Raw genomic sequence first — 18,022 nt, forward strand, 5'->3', positions numbered from 1 at the left:
TAATAATAGTTCGTTAGTACATTTTGAAACTTTAAAAATTTCAAGCCCCCCTAAAAAATATGTGGTTTAATGTTCATCTAAAAATAATAATATTTTTTTAATTTATATATTTAATTTTATAGTTTAAATGATTAGACCCTTCAAATATCCCGCAAAACTGCGGGTCTTTAATTAGTAATGCATAGGATAAATGTACTCCGTATTTGTTAACCAAGGTATGTTAGTTTAACTGTGGTTTAAGTTTAAAGCCCATGAAGGCATGAACCTAACCTCGGTCAACTCCCCTATGGCTTACGAAACAAAAGCCTTATCAACGTCATATATCCCCTACACGTGTACGGCCGGATATAAGTTCATCCACCCAACGCCTAATTGTCTGGTCAATATTAGGGTTGTGTTAAGGTTAGGCTTCATTCACAGATCTACACAAATTACGATATCATCTTCTAAATTCATCCATACAAAAATACATCTCATCTATTCAATTCCTTGAATTCGTATATGGTTATGGAAACCGAACGTGTCACCGAGTTTCCGATTAGTCAATTTGATCTCAGACCTAGAAAACGACAGCGTTTGGGCTGGGACGTTCTTCCTCCACCGCCTAAGGTATAGATCTCGTTTTTCTGTTATCTAATTTTTCTAATTCGTTTTTTTTTTTTTTTTTTTTTTTTGCTAGATTCAATTTAAATCGTTATCGATCTTCAGGTAAGTGTATTAATTTACATCTGCTTAGCCTTAATCGGTTCACACCTTGTTGTATATTGAATTTTGATGTGTATATATTTAGATCTGTGTTTTTCTGTGTGTGAATTAGCGTTTTAATTACTTTATTTTTTTTGTTATTTATTCAATTTTAGGCAATTTTAGAATAGATTTTACAATTGAAGGATTAATATTGAAAAATTAAGTAATTGATTGAATTTGCGTTGTTTTATTATATGTTAAGCCTTTGTATTGCGTGGTGATATTGATACATGGTTGATACTTTGTAAAACGTAACGAATGGTAAGGAATTGATTATGCATATTGAAAGGAACATGAATGGATCATGTGTGTAGGCTCAGGTAGGATTGTTTTATGGACAAGAGATTGGGAATGTTAACAGCTTTGCACCTTCTTTGGCACCATCAAACCATATTAGTTCACCTTTTAAGCGTGTGGCTCGAAACCTTTCTCCACCGTGGCGTCAAGATGATAAAGATGGACACTATGTGTTTGCTGTTGGAGATAATTTAACTTCTCGATGTAACTTCCTTTAATCACTATCAAGAAATTTAAATTTAAGATGTCTGTTGTAGCACATAGTCATACCCTCTATATTTTTGTCCATGATAAGACATACCTGGCATAATAATAATAGTAAATAATTGAACATTTAATTTTACTTATAGTAGTAGATGAAACAAATGCGTGTTGACTTTCTTTATAGTTTTGGTACTGATTACTTTTTTATTTATTCAACTTGCAGATAAGATACATGGGAAAATGGGAGAAGGTGAGTTTGATCTGTTAACAGGGTGTGGCTAGTTGTAGGTTATGTGCTCTATTATTTAATTTATAAATGTTTAATTCAGGTACGTTTGGTCAAGTATTGGAATGTTGGGACAAGGAAAGAAAGGAAATGGTTGCCATTAAAATTGTTCGTGGTATTAAGAAATATCGAGAGGCGGCTATGATAGAGATTGACGTGTTACAACAACTCGGTAAACATGACAAAGGTGGCAATCGGTGAGTAACAAACAACTCTCACTATGTCTTGCATTAGGGGTGTTTTATTTATGTTTGTGTTGTTAAATTGGTTTATTCCCTTGCAGTTGTGTACAAATAAGGAACTGGTTTGACTATCGTAACCATATCTGTATTGTAAGTCAATGATGATATGATTAATGTGGTGGATTTGTTTCCCCAGATTGAAAAAAGTTTTTGGGGTTAAATGAATTGTTGGGTGCATTTTAAATGGTCTTAACAGGTTTTTGAGAAGCTTGGACCAAGCTTATATGATTTTCTACGCAAAAACAATTATCGCTCATTTCCAATTGACTTAGTTCGGGAGATTGGAAGACAACTCTTGGATTGTATTGCATGTGTGTAGTAATCGCTTAAGCTAGTCTCTTACATATTTACTGTTTTTGTTTATGTGTGTTCTTGGTGCATCTGTTCAACATTAGTTTACTTGTTCTTTTTCTATTATAGTTTTGAAAAAGAAATTTAATTTTAGTTGACCTATTATATAGTTTGGAGTTTTCTACACCTGTGAAATGATTAAAATAATTTGACTTTTTTGTTGAATGTATTGCAGTTATGCATGATTTGAGGCTAATACATACTGATTTAAAGCCTGAAAACATTCTCCTAGTATCTCCAGAGTATGTGAAAGTGCCTGATTACAAGGTGATTATAACTTGCTTTATCCCTGCTGATGTGGCAATGTTGGTGGTTCATATTCCAACTTGATTCTCATTCTTTATTGTTTATGTTTTCTTTTTAGGGTTCATCAAGATCACCAAAAGATTCTTCTTTTTCCAAAAGGGTTCCAAAATCTAGTGCTATTAAAGTGATTGACTTTGGTAGTACAACATATGATCGCCAGGATCAGAACTACATTGTTTCCACTCGTCATTATCGTGCACCAGAAGTTATATTAGGTATGTCATATGCTCTTAGCTCAATGCGTATGTTTAAATTATGGATTATGTGTTAGCACACTAAACCTTTGTTTTAAACAGGGCTTGGATGGAGTTACCCATGTGATATCTGGAGTGTTGGTTGCATTCTTGTGGAGCTTTGCTCTGTAAGTTTAATCTTCAATCCAACATAAGTACGGTTTTACCAGTCTGAATACTTATGACCAACCTTAATGTTGTTACAGGGTGAAGCTCTGTTCCAAACACATGAAAACTTGGAACATCTTGCAATGATGGAGCGGGTTCTTGGTTCTTTGCCACCACACATGTTAAAGAAAGCAGAGTTAGTGTTTTTATTGGCTTATGGTTTTTCTTTTTTAATCATATTTATTATAAATTATAAACTATTGGTGTTATGTTACATCTACTAATTATCTATGTCAATGTCTTTACAGCCGACATGCAGAGAAGTATGTGAGAAAGGGTAGGTTGGACTGGCCCGAGGGTGCTGCATCGAGAGATAGTATTAAAGCTGTTACCAAGCTACCTCGGCTTCAGGTATATATTTATATTGATGAAATTGTCATTTATCCTTTTTTTTGTGTGTGAAGATTTTTGGCCGTGTGTGTTCTAAACTATGGGATTTTGTGATGCAGAACTTGATCATGCAACATGTAGATCACTCTGCAGGTGATTTAATTCACCTGTTGCAAGGGCTTTTAAGGTACGATCCAACAGAGAGGCTAACTGCACATGCAGCTCTGAGACATCCTTTCTTCACCAGGGATCATCTTAGTAGACGATACTAAGGCAAAATATGTGAGTGTTGTAAAAGATTAATGAAGGTCAGTTGGAGATAGAGATGATATGTACGTCAACGGTGGCCGGCTCTTTTCGTGTACATATCCATTCAAAGGTTTGGTCTGGGGAAATTGCTCAGGACCAAATAGGCTATTGTCAAAAGCACATCTCATTGACTGACCTGTAATTTTCAACTTATGTACAATCTCTGTCATGATTTAGCAATAATGTGTATCACTTTTTTTTTACTATAGTTTACTGTGTTTGAAAATCCTTTTCTGTTGATACTTCGAAATTGGTTCCATGGCATTCATGTACACTATTGTTTCTTGTTCCATCTGAGTAGGAGATCAGATTTTTTAATTTACGTGGAAAAATTTAATTTGTGCTGTGTATGATCAACTAATTAAATTAATGTAAAGGAAAGTGAATTAGACCACTAAATGAATAGGTGGTGATATTAGACACGATACATGAAGACTAAAAAGACATGATTGCCAAATGTATACGTTAAGTCCTCCAACTATTCTTCGTCTTGGACATTCCATCTTGCACTTCTTCAAGACTTACGAAGATAGTTATGGTCATCTCGTCTAGCACGAGACGTGGAGGTTGTGTATGTTTGTGTGTTTGTATCTGTTTGTGGGGGTTATGTATGTGTTAGTCTTGCGGTTGCTATAAGTAGTGTTCATATACGAGTTAGTCTTCCAATTTTTGTAGAAGTTTATGAAGCTCAGTTAAAGGTGTCACGATAGTGATTAGTGACTAGTGCTAGACGGTGAATTTGGCCACAAATAGTGAGTGGGGAACGTAGCATAACCTAGATAAATGGAATCGCAATTGGGTCAAAATAAATCACAAAAGCGAGAAGAATAAGGTCCGGTGCCCCTTTAATTCCTTGGTGGACTTCATGGTTATCTAGTCCCTACCCAGAAAGCAAAGGTTCTAAACGTACTAATCTCATTTGTATAAGTGGCGGTACCTATCTGGATTCTTAGTGCTCTTGCTTTTGAAATAAGTTATTTTTTTTTAATCTGTTAAAACATTCAAAATATTAAATTAAGAAAATATGTTCTTTAATAGAATCCAGTTTCAACCTTGGAATCTATCTCGACCCTTTAAGACTTCTCAACCGTCTCAACCCTTTAACGTCTTAACCGTCTCAACCTCGTCTCACGCATTTTCCAACCTTGAATTTTAAGATTCTTTTCGTCTCCAACAAACTCTGATTAGATCCAACCACAAGCTCCTCATTTGAACAATATGACTATTTAACATAAGCTTCTCAATTGAAAACGACCAAACAACATATATCTATTGTACCCAAGGTTGGAGATCTCGGAACTCGGGAAGATCTTGGCATCTCGGAAAAATCTCGGGGAGATCTCGGACGTTGACTTAAGTTGACTTTTTAGTTTTTATAATATAAATATAAACAAATAAATCGATATATGTATATTTATATACATTTTTATAAAATTTTACAAGAAAATTCAAGAAATAAGCGAGAAAATCCAAAAAATTACGAGATTTTATGAGAAAATTCGAGAAATGAGCAAAAAATTTCGAGAAATCGTGGCTTTGACCAAGTTTGACCACGTTGACCGAGAAATCTCGGGAGATAGACATCTCGTCTCTGCGACCTTCCAAAAACGAGATCTCGGAGAGATCTCGGGGAGAAATAGGAGATTTACAACACTAATTGCACCTAAATATCTCTGATGAGATCCACAAACTAAAAAAGCCACACTCAATTAAACCAACGAACAAACACACAAAATACGTGGAAGAAGTCTCTGTGTATTCTCCTTTATTATGGAGGAAAAAATAATACTCCGAAGTAGTAGGGATGACAAAAAAACCCGTATCCGATGGGAAAATCCGAAACTCGATATTTTTGGGGCGGGTTCGGGTCAGTAAATGGGTCTAGCACCGTGTATGGGGATGGTTTTTCGCGGGTCCGGGTCTAGAATGGTTTTAGACACAAACCCAATTACTCGGCCCGTAAACCCGAAAAAATACTCGAGTCCATATACCGGCCTGTAAACCCCACAACCCGCCCCGTAAAGCCTACTACTCGGCCCGTATAACCAATTAACCGACGCATATACCGAAAAAACTCGAATGCCTGTGGAAAAACCCGTTTACCCGATAGTTCGTAAGTAAATGAGACCGAATACCCATGAAAAAACCCGTTTACTTGCTAGATAGTAATTAAATAGAAACCCGGCGAATCCGGACCCGGATTTAGGATGAGTTTTTTTAATCGGGAGTCGGATTTAAAATTACGTGAACCCGACTCAATGCCATCACTTAAACAGAAAGAGAAGACATCCAGACAGGTTTGCGATTCCGTATCCGGGTTTTTTTTTGGGGGAAGAAAAAAAACCTCAAATTGTCCTTCGAGTATAATTAATCTATCGGGATATATACATCTCTAAAATATACCAAATCAACTATTAAAGATTAGCGGAGTCGATACACAATCACCTTCTGTATCTATCTATCTATCTGTCTGTTAATTCCCCTCCATTTGAGACCTCAATTTGATCGTAAGCTTTCTTCATCTCCTCCCTCAATCATTCTTCGCAGTTTCAGATAAATTATTTTATGCAATCATATGCTAATATTAATATTATTTAGTTATTTCCATTTTTGTTCAGATTAATTTCCGATTTTATAACTAGGGTTGCTGCTTTTTTTGTTATTCCTGTATGATCATCCAAAGTTATATATCTAGTTATGTTCCATGATCGCATCCATTCAATCAACCACAAATCAGATATACTTTTGGAAATGTTAAAGGAGTTGTTTATAGAAAATAGGTTCTGTTTTCAGATAATAAAATATCTTATTTTTAGAAAAACTAATAAATTTGAATGCAATTAAACTAACATTTGGATTACTATGTTTAAATACTACTGAAAACTTACGTAACACCTGATGTTATTAACCTACATAGTGTGTAGAACAGTAATTAAGGTGGTTCAATTCGATTATGTTTAATGTAGTTATGTACAGTAGATAGTAATGAAATATACCCATGCTTATTCTGATACAGTCGTAATATGTTTTTTCTAAGGTTAAACCAAGAATGGGTTACCCAAATGGATTAGTAGCACAAGCGAAACAACCTCTTTTCACATTTGGTGTAATCACTGATGTTCAATATGCCGATATTCCCGACGGGCGTTCGTTCCTCGGTGTACCTCGGTATTACAGAAACAGCATTCTCGTATTGCAAAACGCAATACAGAACTGGAACAATCACCAAAACATCAGCTTTTCGTTAAATCTCGGTGACATTGTGGACGGGTTTTGTCCCAAGGATCAATCGTTAAACGCTGTTAAAAAAGTAGTTAACGAATTTAACAACTTTAATGGTCCGGTTTATCACATGATCGGCAATCATTGTCTCTATAATCTCCCTAGAAGCGCATTGCTTCCGTTGTTGAATATTCATGGTGACGATGCACGTGCGTACTATGATTTTTCACCGATTCGTGAGTATAGATTTGTTATTCTTGATGCGTATGATGTTAGTGCTATTGGTTGGCCTATCGATCATCCTAATACGGTTAAAGCTTTAAACTTGCTTAATACAAAGAACCCTAACGAAGACAAAAACAGTCCGAATGGATTGTCAAATCTTGAACGAAGGTTTTTGAAATTTAACGGCGGAGTTGGTAACGAACAGTTGAAATGGTTAGACGATACACTTCAAGATGCAACGAATTGTAATCAAAAAGTCATTGTGTGTTGTCATATTCCGTTAGATCCTGGTGCTACATCGAAAGAATCACTTTTATGGAATTATGATGAAGTTATGGACGTGATTCATCGGTACGATTGTGTGAAAGTTTGTTTAGGCGGTCATGATCATAAAGGTGGACACTCGGTTGACTCTCGTGGGGTCCATCATCGAGTACTTGAAGCTGCTTTAGAATGCCCTCCTGGTACAGACGCGTTTGGGTATATAGATGTTTTTGAAGATAGGTTATCACTTATTGGTAGTGATCGTATGGCTAGCACCGAAATGGTCTTCAACCGCTAATCATATACTGTTTTGTATTGAATCGACCGCTAAGTACGGTCAGTGTTGACGAAGTTTGGAACACATTTTAGATAAGTTGTATTCCTTTATGTATCTTTCTACTACCTTTTATTTGTTATTAATAAGGTCAGATTTTATTGCCGGATGATTAATGTCTACTGTCTCAACAGTATCTCGACTGCAGTCTGGGAAACAGGGTAATTGTCTGCGGGCAAGGTGCCGTTTTTCGTGTTTAAAAAGCAATGTTGTGCACAGTATGTAACTAATACGTTTTCAGTATCTTTACTTCCACTGTTGGAACATTTGTTTATCAGACATGAATGAATACACTGATGTAACAGTCGACACGTCGGTTTGTGGACTAGTCCATCCTGACTCGCCAAAAACGCCGTAAAAGTTGGTCAACGCTTCAAAGTTGAATCAAAGTCGGCCGATTCGGGTTTGAGTCGGTTAAGTCAAAGTTGGGTAAAATTTTTTTATATTTTTCAAAATTAGATTTGTGCTATATATCTATGTTTGAATTATTTGTGTAATATATATGTAACTTATTTATTACTAAAAGTCAATGTTGGTCAAATCCCGACTCGTCCCCGACTGAACCAACTCGTCCTGACTCGCGACTTTTAAAACGTTGAATGAATAGTACGTCTTCTCACATATCTAAACAAATGTTAAAAAGTTCACCCTTGTTAAAGCTATTCATATTACAGATAACTGTATAATTTAAAGATTCACCCTTCAGAATCCTGCAATGATAGGTGATCTTTGATGAGTTACGGTTGTACTGTACTGTCATATACTCATCGGTTGATTATAAAAAGAGTTTAAGAACAGCATAAACCTCTTACATACTGGATGCTTCAAGATTTTAGAGAGTAACAACAGAATAATACCCGTTAGATAACAAATTTGTATGTTGTTGAAAGAAACTATATGATAATGTTGTTACGGGTCACTTACTAGTCGGTAAACGTTAGATAGTAGTTTGTCACGTTACTCCTTTTCGGTTTCAAGTTTGTTCTTCCCTAGTTCTTATGGGCCCTTTCTTTTCGTTGGCTTAACTTGGAGTTTCTACTATAGTTTTTTGTCTTGTTTCGTTTTTGTATAGCCGATCCTTTTCAATAAACGATCTAACTTGTCATATACGCGTCAGTTGATTATACAGAGAGTTTAAGAACAGCATAATTCCGTTACATAGTTGATGCTTCAAAATTCTAGAGAGTAACAACAGAATAATGGCCGTTTGCTAATCTGTGATGTTATCTGGTGGCTCAGGTATGTGTTTATATTTTTATTTTGTTGTTTTAATTCAATTCTGTATGTACATGAAGATCATATAATAAGTTAGACTTAAAAAGATGTTAAATTCTTTTTGTAACTTGACATTTGAATCCAAAACAACCCCACAAACAAAAAAAACTGTTACTCGCTTCTATTACAACATTTCGCAACCGATCACATGTAAGTGATCAGTAACGAGTTACACAGCACACCACCTCCTTAACTAAACCAAATCAGAATTCTTCTTCCTTTTTTTCTTTGTTTTTTTATTTTTTTATTTTAATAATTTCACCGTGTTGATAATCTCATTTTTGTACGGATGACTTTGCCTTACTCTTCTCCATATAGAAGAAACCAGCCAACGCAACTACAGAAAAAGCCGAAAAACAGACTGATGCAATATCAAGCGATGTGCTGCGACCCGTGATCGCTTGTACCTCAAACAAGTTGGTACTTTTCTTAGCATCTGTCGTCTGACCATACGCCACCTGTACGTCCTGAGCGTTGAACGCGTACGCTCTAACGAAATACGTTCCAGTCGGTACGTCTTTCTCTACAGTCCATGTAAACGAGTTGTTTGACGCCATGTATGGTTTAGCAACAATCTTTTGTAAACAAGTCTTGTCCTTTTTCAAAAGGTCATTTGTTTTCCTCCATTTTCGGTCCTTTTGACTAATTGGTGCGTAGCAAAGTTTGACTTTTACAGTCTTGTAGTCCGAATCTGTCCCAGCTGGGAACGTCTGGTTGAATGACCACGTCACCGTGATAGTATCTTTTCCTCCCTTCAGAACTGCAAAATTAAATTTTGAAGATAATTAGCATACTATTATAAAAACTTGTGCATTATTGGTTATGTTAAATAAAAAGTCAAAGTGATGTTCAAACCTTGGCCTGGTGTAGGTGAAGCAGTAACTATAAGAGTGTGATTAAGGGACGAAAAGGTCACACCATAGCTAGTTGCAACAAAGCAAGAAATCAGTAGAGAAACGATCAAGAAACGAAGAGCGATCGCCATTGTTGATAGTGGTTTGACTTTTGAAACCCTAGTGTTTTGACTGCAATTTAGTTAAGCTGCTTTTGATGATCAGATGATAAGAAGATGGGTTAAAGAATTGGAATTTAAGCAGATATATATAGATACCAATGATGCAAGGTATGATATTTATTAATTAGTTACCTTAATTTTTTAATTTTTTAACTTTAACTTAATTATAAAGTAACCATTTGATTCAAAGTCAACTATATGGTACCTGTCTTCTAGGAATTTTAGGATAATTTTAATATAAAGTCTTTACAAGTATATTCAAAATGGGCCCTATTTATGTGGTAGGATAACTCTTAAACATGTTCAAGGGATCAAATTGTTTGTGTTTGAGTTGGCTGTGTTATTTCAGTTGACTTAGTTTATGATAGAAGTTGGACTTTTTCCTTTACCTCCTAAAGATTTGAAAGATTATAAGAGCAAAAAAGGAAACGAGTTTTACATACATACTCACAGTTGTATGGGCTTTTCCTTGTTGGGAGAGGCACTTCACCCATAATTTACTATGACACCTTCAAACATCGCTAACCCAGGGCCTAGAGATGGCAAGTTGGGTAATTGGTGAAACGGGTCGGGCAAAATTCCTATGTTCATGTCTTGCTCATGTTTTTGTATAAAGTTGATGTTTAATTTAATCTCAATACCAACAGATGCTCTTTACAACTGTAATTGTATCCTTACCTTCCCATACTTCTCAATCGCGGGATTGCGTATTCTTGAATTGTTGTGTTTATGTATTAAATATTAAGTGTACTCTTGAGCGATTTTCAACCTGTTTGACTTATTACAGGTTCCAACAATTCAAGTCTAAACTCCCGCCTGGTAGTCGGTGCGTTTTGTGGTATTCTTGGGTTGCTAAGGATATTGAGTTTAACGATGATTTTGGGTGATTTCCTTGGTTAGTTCGAGTTGCGGTGTCCTTTTGGATTTAGTACAGGTCCTACTGTTTTTAAGTAGACTTAGGAGTATTCTGGTTGTTTGGTCGTTTAAGTTTGGGTAATGTTGGATAGTTTGTGGCTTGATTGGTTGTTTTTATTGGTAGTCGGTAGTTTTTTGCATAGTCTCATCCATCGTGACGTCGGTGCGGTCTTGACTTGAGTTCCTTCCTATTACTTGTTAAGTTGTAGGGTCGGACCCTATTTTTATTAGCTAATCGTACGCTGCATGCTCGAAGACCCCTGGTTCTGGAAGGCACATGATGGTCATTAGAAATCCATGAATTAGAAATGATGCAATATACTCTTTCCCATAACTTCTCATACCAGACCAATCCACAAAAATGCAAATATGGAGTGGTCAATATCACGATGAATAAAGAGATACCGTCTATACCCAAATAAAAGCCATCAAAGGCTTTCTGCAAATTGAGATTTAGCCGTATAAGGATCGAATTGTATCAGAAGAACAAGGGAATACAAAAGGTAATAGATCTTGGAACTTTATTTTGGTTGGGCCGTTCACCAGCGTCGTTCAACTAGTGCTGGTCCGTTCTTAGAGGTCGTCTGCATAGTGATCAGGCCATGGCTTGGGTTGTGGCTGGGTCGTGGCTTGTTCACCGGGTCGTAACTTGACTTTCATCGTTTTTGCTTTACATTTTCGTTTTAATCTTATTTTCTTTGATTCTTCTTGAACCGTCTTTATAATCATTTGTTCTACACATTTGACAAATAGATGCTTAAATCTTTTATAAAGTTAATTAGGCAAATAAATCACTTGTTTTCTTTGATTCTTCTTGCAATATCAATTGTCTCGCCTTTAATCTGTCCTACGACGTCTATTTCTGGTGTTTGTTGGTCCAAGTCGCTTGAAGTTGCGATTGTATGTTTCGATGGTTTGTATTGGTTAGTTTTAAGTATTGTTTTAATGGTTTGTGGTATTGTGTAGCACGTGTCAATGTTTGTGGTTGTATTAGCTTGTTTCAATGTTGTAAGATACCTACTCATCTTTGTTTTTTGTTTGGGGAAAAAAAACGAAAAACTATATAATCAAATGGTACCTTCATATAAAAAATGAAGACCCATAAAACATATATTTGAAACTACCGAGCTCAACTAACAAAAAGCTTAAAACGAGAGCTCACAACTTCAAAACTAAAACAAGAGCTACTCATCTGGTGTTGCATTAGGCATGTCAATTAAATCGTCAAATCTATACAGATAGTCAGATAGACTAGTGAAAGCTTATTTTATTTGTAACATTTTGATCTTTGGATCATTATCAGTTTAACTTGCTATATTTTGAATAAAAAAAAAAAAAAAAAAAAATGCTTGACCTATCCTTTTTTCAGCTAAACCTATTAAACTAACTGTTTGAGATAGGTCAACGCAAGTTCGACCTATTTATGTGTATAATGGTTAGAAGTTGCCCCATATGGTTAATGTACTAATGTTATCATTTGTTGGTTAGAGATTGTCATTTTCATCCATACCTTTGTATTCTTAGAGCTGTGAGTTGTGAAGTTTGACGTTGTTTGCATACACTTTAAATAAGGATGATGATGTACATCACTAATTCTCCGTAAGCATCAAATATGCATTATAATGTTGTATTGTACAACCCTTTAAAGCAGTTTTAGTGATGTATAAATAAATTTTAATGGTGTAATGACCTTAACTAGAGAAGTTAAAAAGAAAAAGTACAAATAAAAAATGTTGTACAATACAACCATCTAAAGCAGTTGGTTACCGGCCATCCCGAGCCATCAGTTACCGGCTATCCCGATGATGGTGGGTCAACGTTTAACCACCCATGCCGAGATCATCATCTTACAAAGGTTTATTCACGGTACACTGGACCGGAGAGTTAAACTCAAATGACCCTTAAATCCTTCTTTATTGTTATCAAGCAAAGACCGAACCCGTCACATTTATTCTATGCTTGATCAATTGCCGTTATCTCGAATAAAGAACCAACTCCTCGGAGAAGGTTAACTAGGCCAAAACAGAAATCAACCAACACTCAAGAGCTGCCCACACCGAATCCAATTTGTGTACCCTATCCTGAAAGACTTACGGATGAACGATCAAAGCTTAGTACATATAAGCTTGATGATAAACTCTTGGGACACAATGTCCAAAGTCCCAAACCAGAATAGATATATACGAAAACTTCTCTCTACAAATGAAAGGATGCCAGATTCCAACAAAATTACACTGAGTGCATAATGTTCGGCATTACTCAGGAACTCTCTACCGAAGAAACTCGGAGATACGGGTCGTAACACTTTCCCGTGCTCCGTCTACCAATCTGAAACCATTCGCGCTTTAACTGATTTAGGAGCAAGTATCAACCTCATGCTCTACTCTCTCCATAAGAGATTAGAGCTAGGAGACTTGACACCAACCAAAATGACTATCCAACTTGCCGATCACACAATCAGACACCCTAAAGGCATAGTTGAGAACGTCTTGGTAAAAGTCGACAAATTCTTGTATCCTACGGATTTTGTAGTTATGGACATTAGGAAGACCTAAACACACCGATTGTCTTGGGAAGACCGTTCATGAATACGGCTAGGACTGTCATTGATGTGTACAATCAAACTTTGATCTTGTGATCACATAGGGAGAGCGTTACATTCGAAATTGACCGTCGTACTGGTTTTTTTGAACAGGAAGAGGTGTTCGCTATTTTCACCAGACGGATCACTTTCGATGATGAATCTCAGCCACTAGCTGAAGATACTGAAATGGAAGAAGAGGATCTCGAAGAAGAATTAGAGGAAGAGGAAGATCCTGAAGATGAGATGGAAGTGGAGGAAGAAATAGAAGATGAAGAAGATATGGAGGAAAAGGAAGATCTGGTAGGAGAAACTGAAACATACCCACTCAGCTCAGCAACTCAGCAATGTCATGAACAAATCATGCAACTAGAAGTAGAAGATCAACGTAATAGTATGGTTATTCGTTTCCGAACGAAACCCAAAAAATCATCCGATTTACGAGATATCGAAATTGATCCCGCCAACAGAGTAGCCAGACCTAAGGATACTGTAGAATCCAGTTCTCATACTAAAGTAGTAGAGATTCCTGACTATTCAGATACTGAAGATCAAACTACGAATGGTAGCGACGAGGAGGAAGATCACTATAACAACATTCCTATTGATATTCGCTCTCTTTCGCGGTCATCAACCCAAAAAGAGCCAAACTCTTCCGTGGTCCAGTCGGGCCAGTTGCATGGGAACGAGACGATTGGTAGTTACCAGACTTATGACCACCTGCCATTGCTACCTTTTAAACAAGAACAGCCATAAACAAAAAGATTAGAAGTTTGACAGTCAATCGTTTACAACCTACTGTGATGACCCGAAAATTTTTGACTTATTTAAACCAATTCTCTATACGATTTATTATTTTAACACGTTAAACAAAGTCTGTTAGATTGAGTCTCAAAATTTTAGAACTGTTTCATATATACAATTACCTTTGACTACTCTCGACGATTCATGAACAATTATATGTATGTATATATATATATATGTACAAGTAAAAACGACTTTCCTACAGTAAAACCCTATTTGCTACAGTAAAAATTACTTTGCTACAGTAAAACACTATTTGCTACAGTAAAACACTATTTGCTACAGTGAAACCGTATTTTGCTACAGTGCTACAGTGAAAACGACTTTGCTACAGTGATTGCTACAGTAAACACTATTGCTACAGTAAAAACACTATTTGCTACAGTACACTATTTTGCTACAGTAACACTATTTGATGTCGATAAACTAGCAAACAAAAGGGGTTCAGGCGGCCATGCGATCGCATGGCAAAAGCACTGAAAACCCATGCGATCGCATGGGGACCAAAATCAGGAAACATGTGTAGTGACCCGAACTTTTCCATGTTTATATATATTAATTGAGATTGATATTTACATGATTAAATGTTTCCAACATGTTAAGCAATCAAACTTGTTAAGACTTGATTAATTGAAATATGTTTCATATAGACAATTGACCACCCAAGTTGACCGGTGATTCACGAACGTTAAAACTTGTAAAACTATATGATGACATATATATGGATATATATATAGTTAACATGATACTATGATAAGTAAACATATCATTAAGTATATTAACAATGAACTACATATGTAAAAACAAGACTACTAACTTAATGATTTTTAAACGAGACATATATGTAACGATTATCGTTGTAAAGATATTTAATGTATATATATATCATATTAAGAGATATTCATACATGATAATATCATGATAATATAATAATTTAAAATCTCATTTGATATTATAAACATTGGGTTAACAATATTTAACAAGATCGTTAACCTAAAGGTTTCAAAACAACACTTACATGTAACGACTAACGATGACTTAACGACTCAGTTAAAATGTATATACATGTAGTGTTTTAATATGTATTTATACACTTTTGAAAGACTTCAATACACTTATCAAAATACTTCTACTTAACAAAAATGCTTACAATTACATCCTCGTTCAGTTTCATCAACAATTCTACTCGTATGCACCCGTATTCGTACTCGTACAATACACAGCTTTTAGATGTATGTACTATTAGTATATACACTCCAATGATCAGCTCTTAGCAGCCCATGTGAGTCACCTAACACATGTGGGAACCATCATTTGGCAACTAGCATGAAATATCTCATAAAATTACAAAAATATGAGTAATCATTCATGACTTATTTACATGAAAACAAAATTACATATCCTTTATATCTAATCCATACACCAACGACCAAAAACACCTACAAACACTTTCATTCTTCAATTTTGTTCATCTAATTGATCTCTCTCAAGTTCTATCTTCAAGTTCTAAGTGTTCTTCATAAATTCTACAAGTTCTAGTTACATAAAATCAAGAATACTTTCAAGTTTGCTAGCTCACTTCCAATCTTGTAAGGTGATCATCCAACCTCAAGAAATCTTTGTTTCTTACAGTAGGTTATCATTCTAATACAAGGTAATAATCATATTCAAACTTTGGTTCAATTTCTATAACTATAACAATCTTATTTCAAGTGATGATCTTACTTGAACTTGTTTTCGTGTCATGATTCTGCTTCAAGAACTTCGAGCCATCCAAGGATCCGTTGAAGCTAGATCCATTTTTATCTTTTCCAGTAGGTTTATCCAAGGAACTTAAGGTAGTAATGATGTTCATAACATCATTCGATTCATACATATAAAGCTATCTTATTCGAAGGTTTAAACTTGTAATCACTAGAACATAGTTTAGTTAATTCTAAACTTGTTCGCAAACAAAAGTTAATCCTTCTAACTTGACTTTTAAAATCAACTAAACACATGTTCTATATCTATATGATATGCTAACTTAATGATTTAAAACCTGGAAACACGAAAAACACCGTAAAACCGGATTTACGCCGTCGTAGTAACACCGCTGGCTGTTTTGGGTTAGTTAATTAAAAACTATGATAAACTTTGATTTAAAAGTTGTTATTCTGAGAAAATGATTTTTATTATGAACATGAAACTATATCCAAAAATTATGGTTAAACTCAAAGTGGAAGTATGTTTTCTAAGATGGTCATCTAGACGTCGTTCTTTCGACTGAAATGACTACCTTTGCAAAAACGACTTGTAACTTATTTTTCTGACTATAAACCTATACTTTTTCTGTTTAGATTCATAAAATAGAGTTCAATATGAAACCATAGCAATTTGATTCACTCAAAACGGATTTAAAATGAAGAAGTTATGGGTAAAACAAGAGTGGATAATTTTTCTCATTTTAGCTACGTGAAAATTGGTAACAAATCTATTCCAACCATAACTTAATCAACTTGTATTGTATATTATGTAATCTTGAGATACCATAGACATGTATACAATGTTTCGACCGATCATGTCGACACATCCATATATATTTTGGAACAACCATAGACACTCTATATGTGAATGTTGGAGTTAGCTATACAGGGTTGAGGTTGATTCCAAAATATATATAGTTTGAGTTGTGATCAATACTGAGATACGTATACACTGGGTCGTGGATTGATTTAAGATAATATTTATCCATTTATTTCTGTACATCTAACTGTGGACAACTAGTTGTAGGTTACTAACGAGGACAGCTGACTTAATAAACTTAAAACATCAAAATATATTAAAAGTGTTGTAAATATATTTTGAACATACTTTGATATATATGTATATATTGTTATATTTTCGTGAATCAACCAGTGGCCAAGTCTTACTTCCCGATGAAGTAAAAATCTGTGAAAGTGAGTTATAGTCCCACTTTTAAAATCTAATATTTTTGGGATGAGAATACATGCAGGTTTTATAAATGATTTACAAAATAGACACAAGTACGTGAAACTGCATTCTATGGTTGAATTATCGAAATCGAATATGCCCCTTTTTATTAAGTCTGGTAATCTAAGAATTAGGGAACAGACACCTTAATTGACGCGAATCCTAAAGATAGATCTATTGGGCCTAACAAACCCCATCCAAAGTACCGGATGCTTTAGTACTTCGAAATTTATATCATATTCGAAGGGGGTCCCGGAATGATGGGGATATTCTTATATATGCATCTTGTTAATGTCGGTTACCAGGTGTTCACCATATGAATGATTTTTATCTCTATGTATGGGATGTGTATTGAAATATGAAATCTTGTGGTCTATTATTATGATTTGATATATATAGGTTAAACCTATAACTCACCAACATTTTTGTTGACGTTTTAAGCATGTTTATTCTCAGGTGATTATTAAGAGCTTCCGCTGTCGCATACTTAAATAAGGACGAGATTTGGAGTCCATGCTTGTATGATATTGTGTAAAAACTGCATTCAAGAAACTTATTTTGTTGTAACATATTTGTATTGTAAACCATTATGTAATGGTCGTGTGTAAACAGGATATTTTAGATTATCATTATTTGATAATCTACGTAAAGCTTTTTAAACCTTTATTGATGAAATAAAGGTTATGGTTTGTTTTAAAATGAATGCAGTCTTTGAAAAACGTCTCATATAGAGGTCAAAACCTCGCAACGAAATCAATTAATATGGAACGTTTTTAATCAATAAGAACGGGACATTTCAACATGCCTATAAAAGGCCAGTTTACTCAACGTAATATTTATATTTTTTTCTTTAATCAATATTTATATTTATATTATAATTATAATTTTAAATTTAAGTTTAATAATAATAAGGTATATACAAGGGTGTTTTTAATTCGGGT

The 18,022-nt window shown here is 35.0% G+C and overlaps 3 protein-coding genes across 13 annotated transcripts; 2 read left to right on the forward strand and 1 right to left on the reverse strand.

The window, feature by feature from the left end:
* Positions 1-397: 397 nt before the first annotated feature.
* LOC139867591 (serine/threonine-protein kinase AFC2-like) lies at positions 398-3,715 on the forward strand. Of its 3 annotated transcripts, XM_071855958.1 has the most exons (12): positions 398-609; positions 1,062-1,248; positions 1,472-1,498; positions 1,578-1,731; positions 1,818-1,866; positions 1,973-2,087; positions 2,303-2,394; positions 2,492-2,648; positions 2,730-2,794; positions 2,873-2,970; positions 3,083-3,185; positions 3,284-3,715. In XM_071855958.1, exons 1-12 carry the CDS (start codon positions 502-504, stop codon positions 3,434-3,436), a joined length of 1,308 nt encoding a protein of 435 aa, XP_071712059.1. In that variant the 5' UTR covers positions 398-501; the 3' UTR covers positions 3,437-3,715. The 3 variants fall into 3 exon arrangements, with proteins under 3 accessions (XP_071712059.1, XP_071712060.1, XP_071712061.1); XM_071855959.1 differs by lacking the exon at positions 1,062-1,248 and having other exon boundaries at positions 498-609; XM_071855960.1 differs by lacking the exons at positions 398-609; positions 1,062-1,248; positions 1,472-1,498; positions 1,818-1,866; positions 1,973-2,087 and having other exon boundaries at positions 1,582-1,731.
* Positions 3,716-6,520: 2,805 nt separating this feature from the next.
* Positions 6,521-11,518, forward strand: LOC139865628 (manganese-dependent ADP-ribose/CDP-alcohol diphosphatase). 9 transcript variants are annotated; one of them, XM_071853702.1, is made up of 5 exons: positions 6,521-7,942; positions 8,636-8,757; positions 9,112-9,304; positions 9,664-9,916; positions 10,596-11,518. In XM_071853702.1, the coding sequence occupies exon 1, from the start codon at positions 6,523-6,525 to the stop codon at positions 7,480-7,482; it is 960 nt and encodes a 319-aa protein (XP_071709803.1). In that variant the 5' UTR covers positions 6,521-6,522; the 3' UTR covers positions 7,483-7,942; positions 8,636-8,757; positions 9,112-9,304; positions 9,664-9,916; positions 10,596-11,518. The 9 variants fall into 9 exon arrangements, with proteins under 9 accessions (XP_071709803.1, XP_071709805.1, XP_071709797.1 ...); XM_071853704.1 differs by lacking the exon at positions 9,112-9,304 and having other exon boundaries at positions 6,521-7,557; positions 7,653-7,736; XM_071853696.1 differs by having other exon boundaries at positions 6,521-8,757.
* Positions 9,013-9,933, reverse strand: LOC139865629 (high-affinity nitrate transporter 3.1-like). Its single transcript, XM_071853705.1, has 2 exons — positions 9,649-9,933; positions 9,013-9,553 (listed from the first exon to the last, which is right to left on the reverse strand). Exons 1-2 carry the CDS (start codon positions 9,776-9,778, stop codon positions 9,069-9,071), a joined length of 615 nt encoding a protein of 204 aa, XP_071709806.1. The 5' UTR covers positions 9,779-9,933; the 3' UTR covers positions 9,013-9,068.
* Positions 11,519-18,022: the final 6,504 nt, after the last annotated feature.

The sequence above is a fragment of the Rutidosis leptorrhynchoides genome, chromosome 9, assembly GCF_046630445.1.
Source record: "Rutidosis leptorrhynchoides isolate AG116_Rl617_1_P2 chromosome 9, CSIRO_AGI_Rlap_v1, whole genome shotgun sequence".
NCBI lineage: Eukaryota > Viridiplantae > Streptophyta > Magnoliopsida > Asterales > Asteraceae > Rutidosis > Rutidosis leptorrhynchoides.

What these genes read in the sequence shown, in the direction of transcription:
- LOC139865629 (XM_071853705.1), bottom strand. Translation starts at nt 9,778, where the DNA reads ATGGCGATCGCTCTTCGTTTCTTGATCGTTTCTCTACTGATTTCTTGC. An exon ending in TTCACCTACACCAGGCCAAG is followed by an intron (nt 9,554 to 9,648) that starts GTTTGAACATCA and finishes TTAATTTTGCAG; the next exon opens with TTCTGAAGGGAGGAAAAGAT.
- LOC139867591 (XM_071855958.1), top strand. Translation starts at nt 502, where the DNA reads ATGGTTATGGAAACCGAACGTGTCACCGAGTTTCCGATTAGTCAATTT. An exon ending in AGATAATTTAACTTCTCGAT is followed by an intron (nt 1,249 to 1,471) that starts GTAACTTCCTTT and finishes TTCAACTTGCAG; the next exon opens with ATAAGATACATGGGAAAATG. An exon ending in ACTCTTGGATTGTATTGCAT is followed by an intron (nt 2,088 to 2,302) that starts GTGTGTAGTAAT and finishes AATGTATTGCAG; the next exon opens with TTATGCATGATTTGAGGCTA.
- LOC139865628 (XM_071853696.1), top strand. Translation starts at nt 6,523, where the DNA reads ATGGGTTACCCAAATGGATTAGTAGCACAAGCGAAACAACCTCTTTTC.